The sequence below is a fragment of the Macrotis lagotis genome, chromosome 1 (assembly GCF_037893015.1).
Source record: "Macrotis lagotis isolate mMagLag1 chromosome 1, bilby.v1.9.chrom.fasta, whole genome shotgun sequence".
In the NCBI taxonomy this organism is placed as follows: Eukaryota; Metazoa; Chordata; class Mammalia; order Peramelemorphia; family Peramelidae; genus Macrotis; species Macrotis lagotis.
This window is the reverse complement of record NC_133658.1, coordinates 873,127,061-873,149,388: the sequence shown is the minus strand read 5'-3', so window position 1 is coordinate 873,149,388 and position 22,328 is coordinate 873,127,061. Positions and strand designations below refer to the sequence as shown.

Sequence of the window (22,328 nt, the reverse complement as noted above, 5' to 3'; positions counted from 1 at the left end):
ATGCCTTTTTCTAATATATCCCTGGCCTCTAGAGCCTGATGGTTCTTTGGGAGCCAACATAGAAGTGGGTGAAGTAATGGGTTTTAACTGAACTATCCTAAATCATCCTGGGTGAAGTGCTTCACTGCTCAGAGCAGTTTCTCTTTCCAGCAGGAAGACATAACCTGCTAACTTTGGGGGTCTGGAGAAGGGACCAAATGAGACCATGAGCCAAGACTTAAACTTGAAGGGGCCCAATCTCCTTGTCTTATGAATGGGCAGACTTGAGCCCCAAGAAGAAGTTGAAGAAAGTCACAGTTCACTAAGCAGCAGCACTTGAAGATGAACCTCTGCCTTTCAAGTACAGACCCAATGTTCTTTTGGCTCCATGAATGTGGACAAGCTGCCTTACTGCTCAGGGGCTTCAGGTTCAAAAGCAATTAGTCCCTCTGAGAGCAACACCCAAAGTGACTACGTTTCCATGTCCCAACCTCTGACTAGAGTGGAAATGATGGGTCCATGGGCAGGCACATGCATGCACACCCCTGCCTAGTTGGTGGCAGCACACAAGCGCCCCCCCATTCATCCTCTTTACACACACCCACATCCCCCCATTCATACCTTCCCCCAGACACATACACAGCCTCATGCACATAACTACACACACACCTACTCACACATACATACACCCACACCCCCACACTTGAGAGCATCTAGTTGTTATATGAGGTAGATGACATGACAGGAGCCTGCAGGATTAAGGGGGCTTGCTTGTTAACTGGCCCCCCCGAGGTGGGAGGTTAGTGGCAGTTTAGTGAGGAGCCCCCTGCGCCTCTGCAGCGGCAGGCAGGCGGGTACCTGGATCGCTTAGTTATCAGGTTGGATGGAGATCTGGCGCTGAGTCAGCACTTGAGAGAGCTCCCTCTGCAACTGCTTAAACTTTTGGTTGTCGGGGATAGCATCAATAGATCTACAGAGAGCAGTTTAGACATGAGTGAAGCTAATGGGCCAAGAGTATGGAACCAGGAATGAGGCAGCAGAAGAACTACCCCTACAGGGAGCAAAGGAACAATGATGGGTAGAACAAAACCCAAGTCAGAAAACCAAGGGGAGGAGACAGCAGACAAGTCAGGCCCAACTTCCCCCAGGGAGGACCTGGAGCTGGGCAGTCTTGCTTAGGCTTTTCCCAGAGGAAACACAAGATGCTGGGCCAGTCAGAATGTTGGATTTCCCAATGGGGGACTGGAAATTTTTTAGGGAGATAAATAGCTGAATGGGGTACAGGAAGAATTTTTTTTTACATTTCAAATTATAAAGAAGTGATTTAGGTTAAGTCTTGAGGACAGACCTCTGGCAGCCTAGTCTAAATCCTACCTACCTTGGGCCAAGATTCCCAGAAAAATCAAATATGAAAGTAATTTACATTTTTTAGTCACTAGCCTTTTCTTGTCACCACTTAAAAGAGGCCTTGTGAATGTGGTTGGTGTTGATATGGTCTTACTGTCCACAAAGAGAGTAATCTAGGGATGAAGCTTTATCAGCATTCCAGGGCCTGCTCTGTCAGCTACTGACCAACTAGGCCTCAACCATATTTGCCTACTCCCAGCATTGCCCCAGGCTCTTCTTGGATCCAATGGTCATAAGTCCTGGGCCAAACAGAAGGAGCTAAGTGAGCCGGGAAGATCAGTCCCAACATCAGCAAGGACTCAGAAAAAGATGGGAGTATGTTACCTGAGCCCATTGACAATGTCCTTTGTTTTCCCAAAGTAGATCTCATTCAGAGTACTTCTGATTTTATTTTCCATATCCTAAGAAGAGAAAAGAGTCAGCTAAGAATCATGGTCAGTAATTTGAAGAGTCCCACCTCCCCAGAGACTTTCACCCCCCACAATTCCATCCTTCTGTATGACACAAATCCATCAGGCCCAAATACAGGACACAGAAATCTTTTCTCATTATCCAAGGCCAATGAGCAATTCCAAAAGTCAATAATCTATTTAGATCCCTGCTAAGAATCCTTCCCCCAAGACCTGAAACTCAAGGTTAAATTATAATTAGTAAAGTATCACAGAAGCCTAGAACCCCAGGGTTAAATGCATGTCAGAATACATTTATTTCATTCTCTTCATTTTACAGAAGTGGAAAGTAGGGCTCCTATAGGGAAAACAACTATTAGTCATAATCTTCCTGGGTAGCTAGTTGCATGTACACGTTATTGAATGGAAATCTGGGACCAGCTTTCCCCCTTCTGTTACCATGGAATGAAAAGGAGAAGAGCGAGCCCTGGTCTGGACTGAGTCACTCTAAAGTGGTCACCAACTCTAGTCCCAAAGAACCATTCCTCTTAGTACCTCCAGGACCTATTTGCATTCAACAAACTAAGGACAGATCAGTTCAAGGGGCTATGGAAAGGAGCAAGTTAAAGTCTTTGGGGAACAACTCCACAATGACACTGTGGGGAGGTGACTTGGTCATGTGTGGGTCAGCCTGCATCCAATAAGAGGGATGGGGAAAAATTTCCCAGAGACTAAAAGGCCAAACTTGGAATTGCTATTTAGCTAGAGCAAGGGGAAAGATAGCAGGCAAGGATCTAATCTCAGATCTGTCATTTTCCTGCTTAGTTTTCTCCTCTGAAAAATAAAAAGGTTGAATGGAATCATCTCTTGAGGGTGGGAAGGAAGGAATAAGGAACAAGCATTACAAAGTACCTACAATGAACCAAACACTGGGCCCAGCTTTCAATTATCAGCTCAAGGCTCCTCCCAGCTCTGATGTCTGTAGTTCTAAAGAATCACATCAAGGGCCCCCAAAAAACCTGACAACAATCCAGAGAGATTTTTCACTTCTCTGGTCATGACAGGGGATGCCTGGTCTCAAGTACTAAAGACCATCTACTCAGACTGGTAATCTTTGCCTCAGCTTCCTCTTTCAAGCATCCCAAATCAGCTTAGGCCTGGGCCTTCATGTGCTTACCTCTACCAGGCGTCCAATGTTGGCTATGTGTGGGGAGGAATCACACACAGTTTCATCTTTCTCCATCTGTAAAAGTATAGACAGGCTTGTGTCATCAGGAAGCATTACTGCAAAAAGGCCCTCTAAAGGCCTTCAAATCTTGGATTAAATGAAGAGAGGGTTGGTTTTGGAGCCAGAGGATCCAGGTTCAAAGCCTCCATCTGCTGTGTGTCACCCTTGTGACTGTTCCCTTCCTTTTGTAAAATTTGCTCAATGTGCTTCAAGTCCCTTCTGCATACAATTTAGCACCTTCTCCTTAACCAACACTCACCTTAGACATATGAGTTACTAAGAAGCCTTCGGAGCTGAGCCCAGGCACAAGAGGAGAGGGAAGAAAGATACCAGGGCAGGCACAGGAGGGGCTTTTGTTTGGGGCCAAAATAAGGCAGATAAATCAAACATTTGTTTCCTCCTCTATCTACAGCCTCATCCTCCAACTCTTACAGAGGAAGAGGGAAAGAAATGCCTATTTTTTGGTGAGTACAATCTCAAAAGGATCCCCACCCTAGAAAGGAACCCAAACTTTGCAAGTCCAACTGATATGATGCTGGGGCATTTGTTGAATTTGTCAGTTTTAGAAGAGGATCTCAAGAGGTTATCTTTATTATCAAGGCGCCTCTGGAGAAGACTAAAGTAACCCAAAAGAAAAAGAGGCATCAGAATCCTGGCCTCCTAGATTCCAGAGAGTCAAATGGAAGCCAAATAGCAGACTGTTCTGGAATCTATTCCCACCCTCTTGACCCTACCACTGGTAGGGGCAAGGGAGGAATTTATTCTGCTGCCTTTCAGAAGTCTTTTTTTTTTTTAAGGTTTTTGCAAGGTAAATGGGGGTTAAGTGGCTTGCCCAAGGCCACACGGCTAGGTAATTATTAAGTGTCTGAGGTCGGATTTGAACCCAGGTACTCCTGACTCCAAGGCCAGTGTTCTATTCACTGTGCCACCTAATTGCCCTCTCTCAGAAGTCTTGAGTACAAGGTCATGAAATTAATGAGTGGAGAAGCTGAATCCTGGATCAAAGACTTCAATCTAGGGTGGATGTATCACAAAAAGTAGTTAGAGCTCCCATAGAAAATGGCTCCCTTTCACCAGGGATCTTCAAGTCAAGTCTAGTGACCACTTGTCATGTGAAGTGAGAATTCTTGTGAAGGTACAGATGGCCTCTGAGATGCTAGTCTAGAAGGTGCCTGCCTTGTTGATTCCATTTGTGTCACCTGTACTTAGCTCACAGGTGGCACTTCACAAAGGCTTCTCTTCATTACAATCACCCACTCTTCATGGCCACAGCTGGTCATCACACTCCTGAAGCATTTGATTTCTTTTTAATTTAATATCCCCCCCCCCCCCCAAATGCATGCAAAGACAGTTTTCAACATTTAACTTTTTGCAAGTTTTTGAGTTCCACATTTTTCTATCCCTGGCAGCAAGTAATAATCTGATATAGATTATATACAATCACGTTAAATACATTTCCACATTAGTCATGTTGTGACAGAGGAATGAGAAATAAAGGGGGGAAAAATAAACCACGAGAAAGAAACAACTTTAAAAAGTAGTATGGTATGCTTGTTCTGCATTCTGACTCCACAGTTTTTGTTCTGGATGTGGGTGGCATTGTCCATAACAGGTCTCTCAGGAGTGTCCTTGATGACTGAACTGCTGAGAGGAGCTAAGTCCATCATAGTTGATTCATCTCAATGTGGCTGTTAATGTGTGTAATTGAAGCACCTGATTTCATTTTTTTGGTTATAGCTACTGCTGCTTCCATTTGTGCCCTGGTGGTTACTGTATTTCTTGTTCTCTTGGTTCTGCCTATTTCATTTTGCCAGTTCATCCTAGTCATTGTATTGACTCTTCCTTACAGCAATCTAATATTGCCTTATTTTCAGGCACCACAATTTGCTGAATCATTTCCCAACTGACAGGAACCAACTGTTTCTAGTGCTTTACACTATAAAAACGGGTTGCTATAAATATTTTTATGTTTTCAATTGACTTTTGTAAGACAGGTCCTCCGGTTTTCTTTCCATCCTGGCCATTTCTTATCTATGATTCTACTAAAAAGTGGCAACTGTAACAGGGGCCAATGTGCTCAACCTGGTCAGAGGACAGCAGGACTGCCACCATCTGAGCCTTGGACACTATCCTATCACATTATTGACTCAACCTGAGCTTGCAATCTCACCACCTACCCCCACTAGTCTACTTCCTCACCAAGGAGAGCAAGTCAGTTCCCTATGCATGGCAACAATAAAAAGGAAAAAAGCCATCTAAGTAATGTAAGAGAAACACCCAGCTACACTCAGTAAATGAAATAATGTCTCCAGGTCCAGACCAACCCCCTCCAAGTACTAGAGACTAGAAGATGTGATCACAGAGTCATTGTTCTTATCTCTGAGAAGCAACTGAAATAAAGGCTATGATTTTTCAAAAAGGTTTAGAAAATTAATACCAGTAAGCATGATGAGTCCACAACAAAATTTTAGCACATAATCTTGGATAAGTACAGTCAAAAATGTCAACTGATTCACATCACTCTGTGGGGAGGCTGCTCATGGTGTACAGCCAAATCCTTTCCTGTTCCACATTTTTAGCAACAACTTGGAGGGGAGAAAGGCAAGGAGACTCATCAAACTTACATAGAGAAGACCCAAGGAGGGGAAAGCGAGTACTGGCTGATGGGAATATGAGCAGAAAAGACGCTGGCAGGGAGACACAATAGGCTGCAATGCACAAGGTGACATCAAGTTCTAGGTTTAGGTTCAAAAACCAGTTGGCTCAAGTGTAAGATGTGAGTGACAATAAGTCCTCAGGTTAAGTCCAGTCTCAGATACTTCCTAGATAGGTGACTGTTGACAAATTGATCAAACAGTGGGAGACAGGGCTGTGGAGAAGACTGGACAAGCTCAGGTCCCTGACACTAAGTGTTCTCAAGGCAATGGTCTCGCTGTGCTCTGCATGGGTCAGCACGCTGCTGGAGGAGCAGCTCTGTTTGAAATACGCCAAGAGGGTTAAGATCTGGACATACCCGAGGAGGGTGGAGACTGGAAGCTTGAGAGCTGTTCAACCCAAAGGCAACCTTCCTCTGACTGAGGATCCAAAGGTGAGGCCTGCTCTGCACAGCTCCAGAGGACAGAGCCTGCCAGGATGGCTGGGTAGAAACCTCAGGGAGGCAACACTGGCATCAGCATCAAGACTGAATGTTTTATCAATTGGAGCTCTTCATGAAAGGGACATGGGGGGGGTGTTCAGGCTGAGGTGGGAGACCTCCCCTTGTTGGGGGGGTCCATTGAGAGGATTCCTGCCACTGTCCAGAGTCTGAGCAAATTCTGGGATCTATCACTAAGACCCCTAGTTCTACAAGGATGACTTTCTGAAAGACTGAAAAAAGTAAAAAAAGGCAACGCAGAATACAAGATGATTATTTCCTTAGAGAAATTATGGGAGGAAGAAACTCTCCTGAGAAGTTTGGATTTTCAGAAAGCTTTGGGCAGCTCCCAAAGCTGAGAAAGAATGGGATTGGTCCCTGTGGAGGAGCCCCTGACAGACTGAGAGATGTTGGGAAATGCTCCTCTAGGGAGTTAGGGTAGATGGGTTAAAAGTAGGAAACTATAGTTTCTAGTCTAATGTGTCACACTGTAGAACTGCAAATATTTGCTGGAACAAACTTTTGATGAATAAACCCTGATTTCCAAGACAACGAATTCAAATATGGGGGGAGGGGGAAGAGAAGGGAGAAGCCATAGAGAGCAAGGACTGGGATGCTATCCACCCATTTTAAAATGAACTGCTGGAAACAAAACCTGCTGAATTTGTGTTCTCTTTTCTCCCCTAGAAATGCCCACAGTGAAGAAAGCATGGAGAACTGAGTTTTGTAATGTTTTGTTTAGGGGGATGGGGAAAGGGTATCACTGGTGAAGATACAAATTGGAGTCTGGGAAAAAAGGCCTGCCTAACCCACTCTAAGCAGATGCTTCTCCCCACTCTGTCCCCTGCTTCCTAGCAACCCTAGGGAAAGGACAGAGGCCAAGATAGAAGTCAGGGCCCCAGTGGAGCAAACAGCAAGAGACTGGAGTCAGGACGGCATTTTTGGCACATGGTCCTGATCATAAGGGCAAACTCACATGGTTGACTCATTCTTTCCATTTATATGTCTCTTTCTTGTCTCACAATATCAGTAGTACTCTAAGGCCAGATTCCTCTTATGCCGAGAAGCTCAAAAGAAAAAGAGAACTCAGATGTGGTGGAGAGACAGAGGGCTAGGTGAAGAAATTCTCACTGGAGGAGGCTCACTCTACTCCATGGCCTGCCTGCCTTGGGGCAAGGGTCCTAACTCAATTAGGGTCCAAGGGCTTTGGAACTCTACTTGGGGCAGAGAGGGATGTGGCCCAAGAGTGGAAGGGTAAGAAGGAGCAGCAAGGGGGTTTTGGCACTCATAAATGTGTTTCCACACCCTCCCTACTGACACCTCCTGCTGACTCCCCTCTACACCTGGTCAGGGTCAGCTCACTGACAAAGCACACCAGTCAAAAATAGAACCAGTTTTTTTCTATGCATATGTTATTACATTCTTATAAAAGCTGATGCCAGAAGAAAAACATTTTTATGTGCTATGGACGCACAGATGTTCTGCGAGGTGATTCCAGCTGAATCTGAAGTGAGCACCAGTTTATCCCCCAATCAATTTAGCCTCGCTAAGGTCAGTCTTTCTGTGATCATGAAACAGAAATGACTTTGGAGGATTTCCCAGAAGGGAACTTTGCACATCTTCCTATGATCACTCTTCTGCTGTTTCTAAGCACAGTACCTCAAAAGAGTCAAGATAATAATAGAAAAGAAGAGCTAACACTTCTATAACGCTTTCTACATGTCAGGCAATGGACTAACTCCAAGCACAACCACACTATCACTAACATCACCAAAGTAGAGAGACCTGGCCTTCATTGGGCTTCACATCTTCCTGTGACCAGAGCTCAATGGTTGATTTCCTTCCCCTTCACTGATTTCTTTGATCTAGTAGAGTAGACAATTGTTTCCTGTCAGATTTGGGGAAATTTGGGAAAAGGTCTTGGTTAGAAACAGAGATGTCATGTGAATTACACAAGTGAATAGTCCCATCTATGCTCCAGGATACTGGGGTTTTCCAAGCTCACAATGTATGACAAATGAAGAAAAAGTATGACCTGGACACACATTTCAGATGATACTAAAAATGGCTCAGTTTCAAGGATAGAGAAAGTGCAATTCACTTTTACCATCATCCAGGCACAAATTTTCAATATGATTTTCAGCTATTCTGGAACATTTCCATTATCTATCTATAGTGTTGGAGGACTGATAAGAGTTAAGAGATTTCTGTGTACAGTGACATGATTCCTGAGTTCTCTTCCTTTATATTTTTCCTTTCTTTTCAACCAAGAACTATGTAACCAACTTCCAGCCACCCAGTAGTCACTACTAGAAGATTTCATCTTGACCAACCACTGGCTCCCTCAATGTCCACAGTGGTTCAACTTAGGCATGCCCCATGTTGTAGTTTTGAACCTAGACAATTCTATGTAACATTAGGTACATGGCAACAGCTGTAGTCTTTAACTCCTCTTGGTGAAAAATACATTCCTTGCCTTTCCCTTAGCCCAGTCCTCCCTCTGTTCTACCACATCTGGAAGGGGGTTAATGGATTTTTCCAGCTCGTTGAAAATATATAGTTTTACCTAATTGCTTAGCATAAGTCAGAGAAGATTTTCCTGCTATGATAAATGGCTGGGCTCTCCAATGGTGTTTTATTGCTTGGTGATATATCATTGGGTAACTATTGCTGGGTGGGAAGTTAATTCAACTTGCAAATGACTGGTCTAATCTCCCCACTCGGCAGAACATTCCACCTTCATTGCTAAATATTTAGAGTCTGAAAAAAACATCAAATGCACATCTGCAGAGCCATTCCCCAGATCGGAAACCTTGGCTCCCTCCCCAGAGATGTGCGTTCGTTCTCTCTTCTTTCCCACATCTCCAGCTGTCACACTGAGTGACCTTGTGATGCAACTTCCTCTTTAATGTTGGCACTTCTCTGCTACATATATTTTTCACCTGGCCCCATCTCCTCAGTCCCCCATATTAAAGTCTGACAGCAAGAGATCACCAATGTCTTTTAAGGCTCCTCAATCATTTTTGGTGTGAGGGTCACTTGCCCCAATGATACAGAAAGGCTAGAGATTTGAGACAATGATCTTTGAGAATTTTTAAGGACAAAAAAACTAAGCCCTAGTCAACTCACTGATGAGTTTCTTGAAACTTAGCCAGAATGGTCTCTGGAAAATGGACCTGTAGTTCACTGTCAGGTCTGTCCAGATTGGCAGGACCTAACAGGTCTCACATTCAGGAATCTAGGATGAGGCAGTGAAGTGGATTCCCTTGTATTCAAGAGTGGGTTCATGGAATTTTGACAAGATGGTCCACAGGAATTCCCTTCTGACAATTCGGATGGGGCAGGATTAGCAGAAATGTTTTGCTTCATTCTGTTTTATTGTTCAGGTGCAGGCTCTAGATCATATCATGTGAGAGACTGCCTTAGGTTTGCCACACATGGCCCAAGCTATTTGTTTTTCCTCTAAGAAGGGGATGGGAATGAGGAAAATCAGATGAACTCCTAAAGACCACATGACTAAGGTCACACCACACCATCCACAGGCCCTGGACAACTTTCCCAGTAGATTCCTGGTGTTTTCACCAATTAAGTGGAGCTTCAGGCTTCCAACTTTGCCAGGCAATAATGCCCTGCTTTCAAGGGGAAGCATTCATGCATGCTGCCAGGTCCCTCATCACATGTCTTTACTGAGCTTGCAGGGTTGAAAGTGAGGCCAAGAGTTACCTCCTCTATCTTGGCCTGTTTATCTTCAGCCTAGGAATGATCTACAACAGGGTTCAGGCTGGCTTCCAGCATATGCAGCACCTGGGATGCTCATTCTTGCTTATGCAGTTCAAAACTACCGTGCACTTCTTGTCCCGAGTATTCTTAAGGAAATGTAAAGGGACAGCTCTAATGAGTTCAGGTCTTCATCCAAGTTTGGGTCAAACCTGGGACAGTTTAATGGGGGCCACTGCCCTAGGTGGTCTCTTATCCTTCTAAGTGTCCCTATTTAGAGGGAAAGAAATCTGAGGGGTGAAGGGGTAGGAAGAGGTCAAAGGATCACCCAGTAGGATGCAGAATTCATCCTAGTGATAACCATGTATTCACTCAGGTATCAGAGTAGGTCATGAGGGGGCAAACAGCAAGATTTATACTAGGAATTCAGTAAACCCGAGCCTTATTGCATGACCTGAAGATTTCTGCCTGTTTAGGGCTCCCTGTGGGGTCATTTTCAGGTCCATTGAAATTGGAAGGCAAGCAGACACAACCCTCCATGAGAGTTACCTCAGCCTCGAGGAGAGGGGAACATGAAGTTTCTTAACCCCTTCAGAAAGCAAGGTGTCTTCTGTCTCATAGGTTTCTACATAAGGGTTCATTCGAGTCTCCCAAACACTCTGAAGTAGGTCAATACAGGGATAATGACCTCCACTTTACAGATAAGGCAAGTGAAGCTCAGAGGGCAATGTCTTGTTTGTATAGTCATCTTACTAACAGAGATCAGAGACAGAATTTGAACATAGACCTCTTGAGTCCAACCCGACACTGTGATGCCACTGAAAAGCATGTTGGTATAGGGTAATTTATACCTCACCCTAGCCTATGAGCTTGGCTAGTAAATGATTGCAGGATGAGTGATTTAACATGAATATAAACCACTGTGTCAGCATCAAGACAAGCCCAAGGAAAAAGATTTAAAGGCCTGGGAATCTGGCGAATTCATTGTGGCCCATCCCAGGCAACTCCTGCAAGTGAAGGAAGCCATGGATCCCCCCATTAAGTGATCCTCAAGAAGACACAATGTCCAAGAAAGAAGCAGAACACTCTGCAATTGTGCAGGCAGCACAAGGACATTAGCAACCAAGGATCCAGGAATCCAGAAACCTGGTCTAGCTCCAGCTGAGCCAAGAATGACCTACTCTGTCCAGGCCATTCTCTTCTCAGTTTTCTCATTTGCAAAATGAGGAACTCTTAAAAGTCCCTTGTAGCTAAAATTTTATCTACCCAGATTTTTGGAGCCTCCAAGCTGTCATCTTATTATGAATTTATTTGCTAGTTTCCTCTGGAATATCCAAGTATCTACAATGGACAGAATGCTGCCCTGCGGTAGGCTGTCCTTCTCAGGAACACAGCTCCTACCATGGGTCTTCTGTTTGATCACTATGGCTCTGGGTCTGACCTCTCTGCCACCCTATGCCTTGCTGTTTCTTGGCACCCACAAAAAAACAGAAATTGTGGAAGAGGCATCTCTCAACTGCTCAGAGCTTGTACTGACACAAGGGAGAGGAATTCCAGGATCCAGAGCTGGAAAGGACCAGAGTCCCAAAGACATGAAATAATTTGCCCAAGTCAGGTCACACATGTAGAGAGTAGCAGGCATGACATTTGAACTCAGGTCCCCATCTCTCAATATGGGCTTCTTTCCCCCAAGCTACCAAGGTGACTTGCAAAATAAACACTTTCCCATTCATACAGATGCATACAAAATCACTTTTTAAAACCCCAAGAAGTTTACCCAACTATTATGGCACACCTCTATGGGCAAGCTGCCCCTTCTGAGTGGCAGGAAATCCCCAATCCAAAGCTCCAGTCCAGGCTTTGGACTTGGTCTAGTCTGTACAGAAATCATACCTGGGTGTTCTCATTGATTTCTCCCCCTTGCTCTTATTCCTTTCTACCTTTACTTACATTGGACAGCAATCTCAACTTTAATGCATCTCAGATGGATTATCTGAGTACTGTCAAAATGATGATAGAAGCATGAATTTCCTCATTACAGCCCCAAGAGCAAAGGCCATGTGGATCAAGTCAGTCAGCCTCAGCCAAGGTGTGCTGAGGACAGCCACTCATCAGTCTCAAGTTTAGTTTGGCACAGGCCACCCCACACACCAAGCCCGGAACCAGATTCTGGTCATAGTTTGACAGCTCTGATTTAAACTATTAGGAAGGCCAAGGATTAAATATTTGTCCAGGTCACTGTAAAGAAGGCATAATTATTATAAACAGTTTAGAGCAGTGAGTGATGGAGGGAGCAGTCTCCAGACATAGATTTGTGAAGTTCAACCAATTCCCCATGTGGCAGGGAATATAGAAGACAGCACTGTCCAGAAGCAGGAGATGGTCAAGTCTGATTTTTATGGTCATGAAAAGAAGGTGGGTCTCCTATTTTCAGATGGATGTTCAATCCTGGGGATGGTCTGTCTATTATGGCACCAGGATAGTGACAGAAGACCCTGACCATCATTACTTGAATCATATTATGTTGTCAATTATTCCCTTCCCCATTATCTTTGCTTAAAGCTTCTCCATTCCTTTGTTTGTGGGGTGGGGGGGAGTGTTTTCAATCTCCTGGTGATGAATTCTCCCTCCCTTCCTTCCAAGCCAAACTCTGACACCATCTCTTCCACATCATGATTAATCTGTCCCTCCATTAGATGGTAAGGAACCTGAGGACAGGGCCTGAGTCATGTCTATCTCTGTATCCCTTGGTACTAAAAACTAGAGTTTATTGACTTAAGGGGATGACACTGAAAGGAGCACAAAGCACCCCGCAAATGCTGGCAGGTGTACCTGTCTGGTGAGGCTGCCTCCGAGGTTCATGGTGCCCGAGCCCGATTTATTGGTCTGCAGCCACAGCATCACCGTGGAGGTCAGCTTGTAATGGGCAGTGCGGCCACTGGATTTCTCCTGGTGGGGGAGGAGATGGAGAAGTCAGAAAGAGTGGGGGGGGGGAGGGGGGAAGTGCCAGGGGGCACACAAGGGACCCCACCAGGAAATGAATGCATGATGTGGGTTCCAATTGCAAACAATGGCAAGCACTCCTTGCAGGAGCTGTGTACCAAACACGAGAGGCAATCTTGGTTTGTAAAGGCCTCGTGTTCTAATGGGGGTGGTACCATGGACACAGTTGGGTAGACATCCAGGTGCATAAAGACCTCTCCTCCTCAAAGAAGTGGCTTTTAGGGCAAGTTCTGAAAGGAAGGAAGAAGTCCTGAAGGAGGGAATACATTCTAGGCATGAGAACTGGCAGGTTCAAAGACAAAGAGATGGGAGTGGGTAGTGTGGTGGGGAGGAGCAAAGTCAGGGAGGGCTTTAAATCTCAAAAGAAAGGAGTTTGTAGGTGATTCTGGAGGTAACAGGAGATATCAGAATTCATGGTGGGTGTGTGTGTGTGTGTGTGTGTGTGTGTGTGTGTGTGTGTGACAGATACAACAGAGAGAGACAAACACCCCCCCTCAACACTTTAAAAAAAAATCTCATTGGTAGTTGTGAGGTTGGAGGATGGGTGGGAGAGGGGCAGGAGACATGAAGGAAGTTCAAGTCTGAGGCTATTTTGAAGAAGAAGGCTCTTCAATTTGACATGAATAAAGTTGTCAAACACATTCTCTTTCCAAGACGTTACTCTCTCCAAGGTGATGTCTAAATTGCTTAATCTGATGGCTTTTTTCTCAGTGCTATCCTTTTTTTGATACAGCATCATGGCACTGTTAACCCGCTTCTCAAGTCTCTACCCCAGCTCCTCTCCTGGCTGACCACTCCTTTTCACATTTTCCTGACTAATCATCCAAAGCACTGTCCTGGGTCTTTCTCTCTGTACTTTTTTCTTGATTATTGCCTCATCAGTCCATATGGAATTAATTACCAACTCGATGGTAACGACTTTAAAAATCTAAATATTCTTCCCTAGTCTCTCTCCTGAGTACAGCTCCTTCCCTCCACCCCCAACACCAATTGCTTCTTGAACATTTCTAACTGATTGAACCAAGATGTCTTTTGCACCTAGTTCTCAATCAAATTTTATTCCTGTTCCAAACTTGGTTGCTTCTGTCAAGTATGCCACTTCCAGTTGCAATATTATTGTCATTACTGACTCCCCATATCTAGTACACTGCCAAATCCTATAGTTTCTATTTCCACAAAATCACTCAGACATATCCCCTTTTCTCTACTCATGCAATCATCACCCTTGTTCAGACCCCTTGTCACTTCTTACCTGAACTGTTCCAATGAATTCCTAACTAGTTTCAGGTCTCTCTGCACTCCAATCCATTCTCCAAAAGCTTCCATCAAAAAGGAAAGATTTGACCACATCATGCCCTTACTGAAGAACTTTCAGTGTCTCCCTATTATCTCTAAGATCAAATACAAATTGTTTTCTTTTAACATTTTAAGCCCCCTCTCCCCCCATCCCAGCCTCTGTCCTGACCGTTTCCCATCTTAAAATGCACTCAAACCTTACCTCTGGTCTCCTTGAAGGCATGGACAAAACACTACTTTTCAAGAATAAACCTTACCCGATCCCTCATATTTCTAATATACCTAGAGATGTATCTGTAAACTTTCTCTTTTGTCTCTGTGTCCACTGCACCAAGGACCATGTAGGCACTGAAATGCTTGTACAAGTTACATGTTTTCTTTAAAGTTCTACATAATTTTGAGTATGCCCTCAACCTCCTGCCCAAATTACCTTGGAATCAAAGTATTCTGGGTTTGTTTGTCTTCATTTTGTTTCTATTCATATGTGCCCATAGTGTCTCCCCAAAGGAAGCTACCTTAGGCCAGGGAAAATTCCCATTTTGTTTTCTCTCCAGCATGGGACAGAGGACCTAGTAAGTAGCCAGCAACTAAGAGCTACTTGGTCAATGCTGCCTCCTGAGGTACAGGGTTAAGTATCTGCAGAGGCATAAACTTTCCGAGTAAGAGTCTGGATCCGGGGGAAAAAAAAACTATTTTCAAGCCTTCTGGTTTCTTTATCGTTGTTATTACTATTATGTAATTCTGACTTATCTTTATCCAAATGGCTTCAGGGTATTTTCCAGTATTAACAAGGGGTTTAAACTCTACCCTAACCACCCCTTGCTTTAAAATAAGAAACATTAGCTGCCATGAAGGATCGTGGGGCTTAGCTGTCCTGAATCAGATGCCGCCTCTTTTCCTGTGGAGCTGGCTCTTGGCTGTGTCAATGTCTGTACCTGAACTTCCACCACATGGATGGAATCCCAACAGCCTTTGATCTTCTTTGATCCATCGCCAGCCTTCTTAATGAGGATCACTCCTGCAAAGCCATGATCCAGATCCCAGAGGTAGACAGAGGAGACACCACCTTCAAAATACCTGTAGGAAGGAGGCCCAGGTACCTATTAGATGTGAAACTTCCATGCCCAGCTTCATCAACCAAGTCCCAGAAGAAAATACCCCACCCCTTCCTCTTTCATTTGGCCAAGAGACACTTAATGGGTGTGCGCTCAGGATTCCAGGATGTCCCTGCAGGGCTTGGAATAATAATGCAAGGATTTTCATTTATCTTTTATAATAAGGACACTTTATGGAAGTGGAAGAGGAAATAAAAGTTATAGTAACCTCAACAGCTATTGATTCCTTAAGGATTTGGACAAATGGGGCCTCCAATTCCAATTAAGCAGAACATCTAGCTACAAAAGCTGACCAGAAGTTCAGCACAGCACTGTGCTGAACATAAATCCTTTCTATTTTTGTCTGAGCCAGTCTAGAAAATCTTTAGGTTGAGCCTCCTAATTAAGATAATGTACAGAGAGATAGAAGAAAAAATAATGGAAAGCGTGCCAGAGATGGAGGTCAAAGAGACATAGATGTCAATTTCTTCCAAGGGATGAAGACAACACTGGAGAAGCTCAAGAGTTAAGACAGGTTGGGAGATGGGGTTAACACAACAGGAGATGGCCAATCACAGTAGCTGCTGTTTCAGGTTAGAATATTTATCCAAGAGTAATATACAACAACAACAACAGCAACAGCTGATATTTATATAATGCCACAAAGTTTCAAAGTACTTTATATAAATTTATTTTGTTTAATCTCATAATATAAGCAAGGTGTTATTATTAACTCCGTTTTGTAGATGAACAAACCCACTCCATGAGAGGTCCTATAGTTAGTAACCACAATACTAAAGATCTAGTATCATGTAACTTTATGCCTGAAAAGAAAAGTTGATTGTGCCAATCCATATCAAGCCAGCATCAACTCTATAGTGAATTTAAAACCACTGAAAATAATGAAAAGTTATTGAATCTCTGCATGTCAGGGTTGGAAGGGACCTTAGAGAAGGGACAGGGACCATCTCAGCCAACCCTCTTATTTAAAATAAGAAACATTAGCTGCCACGAGGGATCGTGGGGCTTAGCTGTCCTCAATCAGATGCCACCTCTTTTCCTGTGGAGCTGGCTCTTGGCTGTGTCAATGTCTGTACCTGAATTTCCACCACATGATGGTTTGGGAGGTAATGACTTGCCCAAGGTCATATAGCTGGTTAATGATTTAGTTAGGACTTGAACCTTGACTTGGACCTTGAGTTTGAATCTGCCCTCTGACTGGTTTTCAATGTAACCAGTCTCCCTACCATAAAGAACCTGTTCAACTAGCACTTGAGATAATAACCACCAGAGTTATTTTGCCTTTGAGGGACAGGAATTAATAATATTATCTGATATTATCTTAGGAGGTCATTTTGGAGGAAAAAGGAAGACTCTACAATGCATTCATTTGCCCAAGGATTTCACACCACTGGGGAAACACTAAATCCAGGGCTTCCTCTACTAGCCTGGAAGGTCGCCATCCATAGGCTGGTTCTGCCCCCCTTGCTAGCCTCATTCCCTCACGTTCACCCTCCAAATACATGATGGAGAATCCAGTAGAAAGGTGCCTCGTTTTAGACATCTGTCCTATATCTTTGAATACCCTGTCCCTGCTATGGGGATCATATTCTCTCCTTTTTATTTTGAGTGAAAGCTCTACTCTGGAAATCTGGTATGATCATCCCCATACCCTTTCTTGCTATTTTCCTGGAATATTCTCACCCCACAAGACCTCACAATGTAACTTTGATGTATTTGACACCTAAGTTTTCAGTAGAGTTATCTATGCCTGCATCCCATCAGCCCCACCTACCAATCAGAGTTTTCCAAGAAGAGTAGGTATTTACTGCTGAAGTAATTAGATTGTTAGGTAGAACCCCATACTCCTGGGGTCAGTTCTAGGACTCTGAAAGTTATCTCCTGGAAATCTGCATGATTCTAGTGTTTCAGGTAGGTAGGTAAAGGTAAACTGAACCCAAAGAGAAGGTTATTCTAATCTGAACACAGCCCCCATGAAAACTATCCATATTCAAATGTAGTCCTAGCTACAAACCTGGTCATTTCTCTATGTCCCTAGGGGCATCACCATGACATGTCACCTGTATTCCTAGAGCATGTTCAAGAAGATTTTAACAGGGAATCAAAGCTGAAGCCATTATAGGACTTGGAATTTTACAGTGCCCCAGAGAATCTACCACCATAAGCTCTGCCTGTTTTGTCAGATTTTAATGACTCCTTGAGCCAGTTAGCTAAATTATTAGTCAAGCCTACAATAATGACCAAATTAGCTTGAATCAGCCCACAACAAGCTCGTTAACACTGTTTCTTTAGGCGGCTGATCACTGAATTCTAAAGCCTGGTGACTTTTCCATCCAGCCTGCCTGTAGGGAGGGCAGCCCCAAGTCAAAAGGGAGAAAAACAACTTTATGACTGTGGCATCCCTTATGTGCCGGGGAAGTGGAAGAGCCAGTAACTCCCTCTTACTTTTGGCCCGGAGACCACAAGGCCACATTGGAAAGATGGCTTGGAACCCGGCTGGCATTTTCATCAGCCGGCTCCCTAAACAGTTTTGCAGCTGAAAGTTTTGGGTCTTTTGAGACCCGCCAATCATTCAACTTCCCAAATCCATGATACCATGTTGTTCTTGGGCGAATGCTAACCCCATGTGCACCGGAACACTGGAGGAAATAGGGAGGGTGGAACTAGCCTGGAAGGAAACCAGGAGAAATCCTGGGGGCCTGACAGCCTTCTAAAGCCCCAGGTAGTCTCTTCCATTTTCTCCCCTTGTCCCATCCCAATTTTTCTGTTTATGTCCAGAAAGAAAAACACGAGTATGTCGACATTTTATAAGGTGGAACTGGTCATTTCCCATTCAATGCCCCACCCTGTGGCCTGGCAAAGGGAAAAATTCTCCACTTCTCCCATTTCTTTTATGAGAAGTTTCTCTCTAGAGCTCTTCAGTTTCTTATGTCTCCTGGTACTCCTCCCTCTGCCTCCACTTATGGCGCCTCTCATCAGGTCAAAAGACTTGTGGCAGATGTGGTATGTTATCCAAACACAAGATGACTTCTTTTTAGTTTTCAATGATAAATCACTGCCCCAGAACTAGAGAATAAAAAATAATAATAGCTTGTATTTTTATATAAGAATTTAAAATTTGGCAGAGCACTTTTTATCTCTGGTGTCTAGTCAAAGCTCTCTCCCATTGAAGCCAGTTCATATTCTTCTTTGAATCAAGGTAGCCCCCTGGCCGAGACAACCTGTTACAACCAATAGCCCTGACTTTTCGAGAATGGTCTTGCATTTCCAGAACCTAGAGAGATGGTTGCAGGCCAAAGCAATCACAAGTTCCAACCTGCCTAGCATTTGGAGGTGAAGAGAGCAAAGGGTTTTAAGGAGATCAGAAAAGGCTACTTTGGAGTCACCCAGAAATGTCAACCCAACAAGCGCTGTCAAGAGAGCTCTCTAAGCACACTCCCTCTAAGACAACTAACAGAATGATTATTACAGGGTCTACAGACAGTTCCCCTATTACATGGTTTATGGGCTTGCTCTGCGCGTGAAACATTAATTAAAGAGGGACCTCAACAAGCTTTTGGAAATTTATTCTTACCTACTGTACTTTGATCATAATGACATGGAACAGGGGAAAAAATAATTTTTATGTGGTTCACATTTATGAGTTTTTACATAAAGGCTTTTGTGGGTATTTTAAGAATGCACTAAAATGTTGTCTGAAACCACATGAAGCCATCTGACGAGACTCCCGCCTGAGCTAACAGCACACACATGGAAGCACTTAAACTGGCCTTTGTATATTTAATGAGTCAAATAGTATTAATATTGTTTAAATGCTAACATGCCATTTCAATCAGGCGGCTTGGCCGTTGCGATGACTCCCTCTTGGGCCTTGCACGTCAATGGGAACAATCCAATGCAGCCATGTGTAGAGGGCATGCTGGGATAGGCATGAACCAAAGCCTGCCTGCCAGGGGGTTTGCCAATGCCCAAGAGGGTCAGAATTTCACTGGCTTTCTTGGAGGAGACAAAGAGGAGGGCATGCTTAAGACCAATCCAACTGAGAGGTGATGGGGGCAGAGGCAAGAAAGCTCATGGGGGGGGGGGGGGGAACGACACACTAAATACAGATGGGTTGTAAAGCATGAAGAACTTATTTTTAAATGCAGGTTTCCCAAAGAGAAATGTATATTCTTTTAAAGAACTGTTACATGAGTTAGACCTAGAATTATGACACCATTTAAAAAAAATTTAAGGTAAAGAATGAAATGACTCACTAGAGGGCACTGAAACCCAGGTCTTCTGATTGATAGAAGAAAGAGAGGAATCTTTTTATGGGTACTGTGGCTGATTCTCATAGAACAAAAGACAAGGAATGCACCCAAGGTAAATATACAAATGAAATCTATTTTATAACTCAGATTCATGGGCTGGACATGGTATTGGGTTTGAATGCTGATTCTGTTAATTGTTAACTGTGTGACCATGGACAGGGACTAGAGCCCTAGTTGCTTAATCTATAAAATGGACATACATTAGCACCCTCCTCAGTTCACAGGGCTGCCTGTTGTGGGGAAGATACTTTGTGAATCTATAATTCACCTTCCAGAAAAGAATATGAGCCATTATCCTTATTGACAAGACAATTAAAATCAAACCTTCCAAGGGGTTTAGTCTAAGAAGCAAAGGCAAATTCCTGAGATGAGGAACCAAATGCCTCATTCATCAGTAAGGCTCTCCCCTACTCCCAGCCCATGGAAATCACTTTTCCAGTCTGAATAATGTAATGGCCTCATACACAGTCTTTATGTCCATTAATCCATAACCACATAACTTCAGGGGTAGGGGGTGGGCTGAGAATGAAGCCTTCCAACCTAATGCTTCATGCTCAGAATGACCTACTTCCCAAAAGTGAGAAGAAAAGAAAATATTCAGGCTCAGAAAGCTTTATGAAGTGTCTGAAATTGAGGTGTGCCTAAAGACCCAGGATGGAAATCTGTCTCTGGAATCTAAGCTCGAGGTCTGAATTCCCCAATTCCCTGGGTCAGTCATACCAGAGTCATGACTGGGTTTGAGCAAATGGGAGCACTGGGAAATCTGCCTTTACATTTTGTCTTTCAAGTTCAATTTTCAAGAGTGTGATTGGTTGGATTCATGGATCAAACACAAGCAGAAAGGGAGAAGGAAGGGGAAGGAGACTGGTAAATGAGTAGGATGCCACTTCAACCTAGAGAAAGTTTGGAGCAGCTGGCATTCTAACTTATCTCAGAAACAAATCATGGGGGCTCCTGAGGTCACTCTGTCCAGCTCTCCTGATCACATATAATACAATCCTTCAGTTTTTGCCAAGATTGATCTGGTGCCAGAATTTCCAAAGGGCTTGTTTGCCTCTTTGGCTCACTAGTGACACATAGCCAGGTCCCAGCAAAGGCTGGACTGAACTTAAAGACAAGCCCAAAGTATTCTGGGTCTACAAGATTCAGGGTTTTTTCTCTCTCTACTTTCTTTACTATTTTGAAAAGAAGTCAAATCAAGGAGAATTTATTTAAAATACAACATGTGCCAAGTTCAAGAGACAGCAGGGAAGTAGACTGGGACAGCAGAAGATCTGGTCTCCAGGATTACCTCTTGGCTAATGCAGTTGTAGGCAGTTTGCTGCTTAGTCTCTCTATCCCCAGGAAACTCCCTAAAGCTAACCACAGAAATTATAAATTCTGATCTATGCATGTGTGATGAATTATGTCTTCTTCTCCCTGCCTTCCTTCCCCCCAAATCATAGCTGATTGATATTCCAGCAAATAACATTATGGAATTGGGGAGGAGGGAGCAGGGGACTACCCAAGACAGACCTCCATGCTGCTTTCCAGTTTCATATCTAGGATCCTGAGGAGGAAAAAAGCATGGTCCATCTCAGAGCATTATCAGCTCATTTGGATAGTCAAAACTTATTTAAACTAGACAAGGAGAAACTAGGATAAAGTCAAGTATGCTAACCTGGGTGGGACTTTTCAGAAAGGAAGAACTGTACAGATTACAGGAAGCATTCCTGGGAAGGAAAGAAAAGGGATCTAACCTTGAATGACACATTCATATAGTTCTACCTTGTGCTTTTCTCACAATAGCTCTGAGGTGGGTATTTTAATGGAGGAGGAAACTGAGATCCAGAAATGTTAAATAACTTGCCCAGGGTTACTTAGCTAAGTATTTGACTCAGTTCTTCTGAGCCTAAGATTGCTTCACCACACTTAAAGGTAGCAGCCATCTTTCAAGGATCAGACCACTACCCCAGGAGCCAAATCCAGCTGCTGGGAGTTAAAAATGGTTTTTGACATTTTAAAATACAAATACATTTTATTCAAAAATATTGCCACAATTTGCCTACTTGTGCCTAAGTCTAAGAGTATGAACAGCAAGAGGTAGCAAGGTGCACAGATAGGAGAATACTAAGGGAACTGGCCTTCCCAGGTGCCTCTGCCTCCAAGGTCAGGGAGCCAGTCAGGACAAGCCTAGAGTCGTCTTTCTTGACTTCAAGTCATATAAGGGAACTTCTGCCCTAAAGAAAGTACTAGAGAGAAATACCATGCAAGAACTCCCCCATGATTTCTGGTGGTTGGTGGCTACTGAGTTCGAGGATATTTACCTTTATTGTTCAATGAGGTCAGTGCTTGGCTCTAGTTCCTTCCTTCTCTCATCCTAGGGGAAGGTTTGCTCCTCGTACTCTCATCTTTCTACGTTTTCTCTACTTTTCCTCTACTTTCCCCTAGTTCTCCTCTTAGCTATCTAACCCCTCCTTCTCAGGTTCTTGCTGGGTCTTCATCTAAGTCATGCTTGGTTAACTATGACTATTTCCCAAGGCTGTCTTCTCTTTTCCTATGCTAGGTACTATAGGGATAGTGAGAAGAAGCATTGGATATAGAGCACCAACCCTGGAGTCAGGAGGACCTGAACTCAGAAACTTGACACTTACTAGTTATGTGACCTTGGATTGTCTCACATCCAGGACCATCTTCAGTTGACCTGATTCTTATCTATCTACTGGACCCAGATGGATCTGGAGGAGAAAATAAGGCTGGTGCCTTAGC

General features: G+C 43.8%; 1 protein-coding gene across 5 annotated transcripts in view; it reads right to left on the bottom strand.

Annotated features, from left to right (window-relative positions):
• The window catches only part of CAPZB (capping actin protein of muscle Z-line subunit beta), a 152,821-nt gene that overhangs the window by 2,741 nt on the left and 127,752 nt on the right, over positions 1-22,328 (bottom strand). For 4 of the 5 annotated variants that reach the window (XM_074218263.1, XM_074218259.1, XM_074218261.1 and 1 more), the window contains 5 exons: positions 15,088-15,229; positions 12,686-12,802; positions 2,953-3,018; positions 1,711-1,787; positions 838-949 (listed from right to left, as the gene is read on the bottom strand). In XM_074218263.1, the coding sequence (XP_074074364.1) occupies positions 847-949; positions 1,711-1,787; positions 2,953-3,018; positions 12,686-12,802; positions 15,088-15,229 (505 nt within the window). In that variant the 3' untranslated portion in view covers positions 838-846. The remainder of the gene's footprint in view (positions 1-837; positions 950-1,710; positions 1,788-2,952; positions 3,019-12,685; positions 12,803-15,087; positions 15,230-22,328) is intronic. The other variant, XM_074218260.1, reaches the window with a different exon arrangement.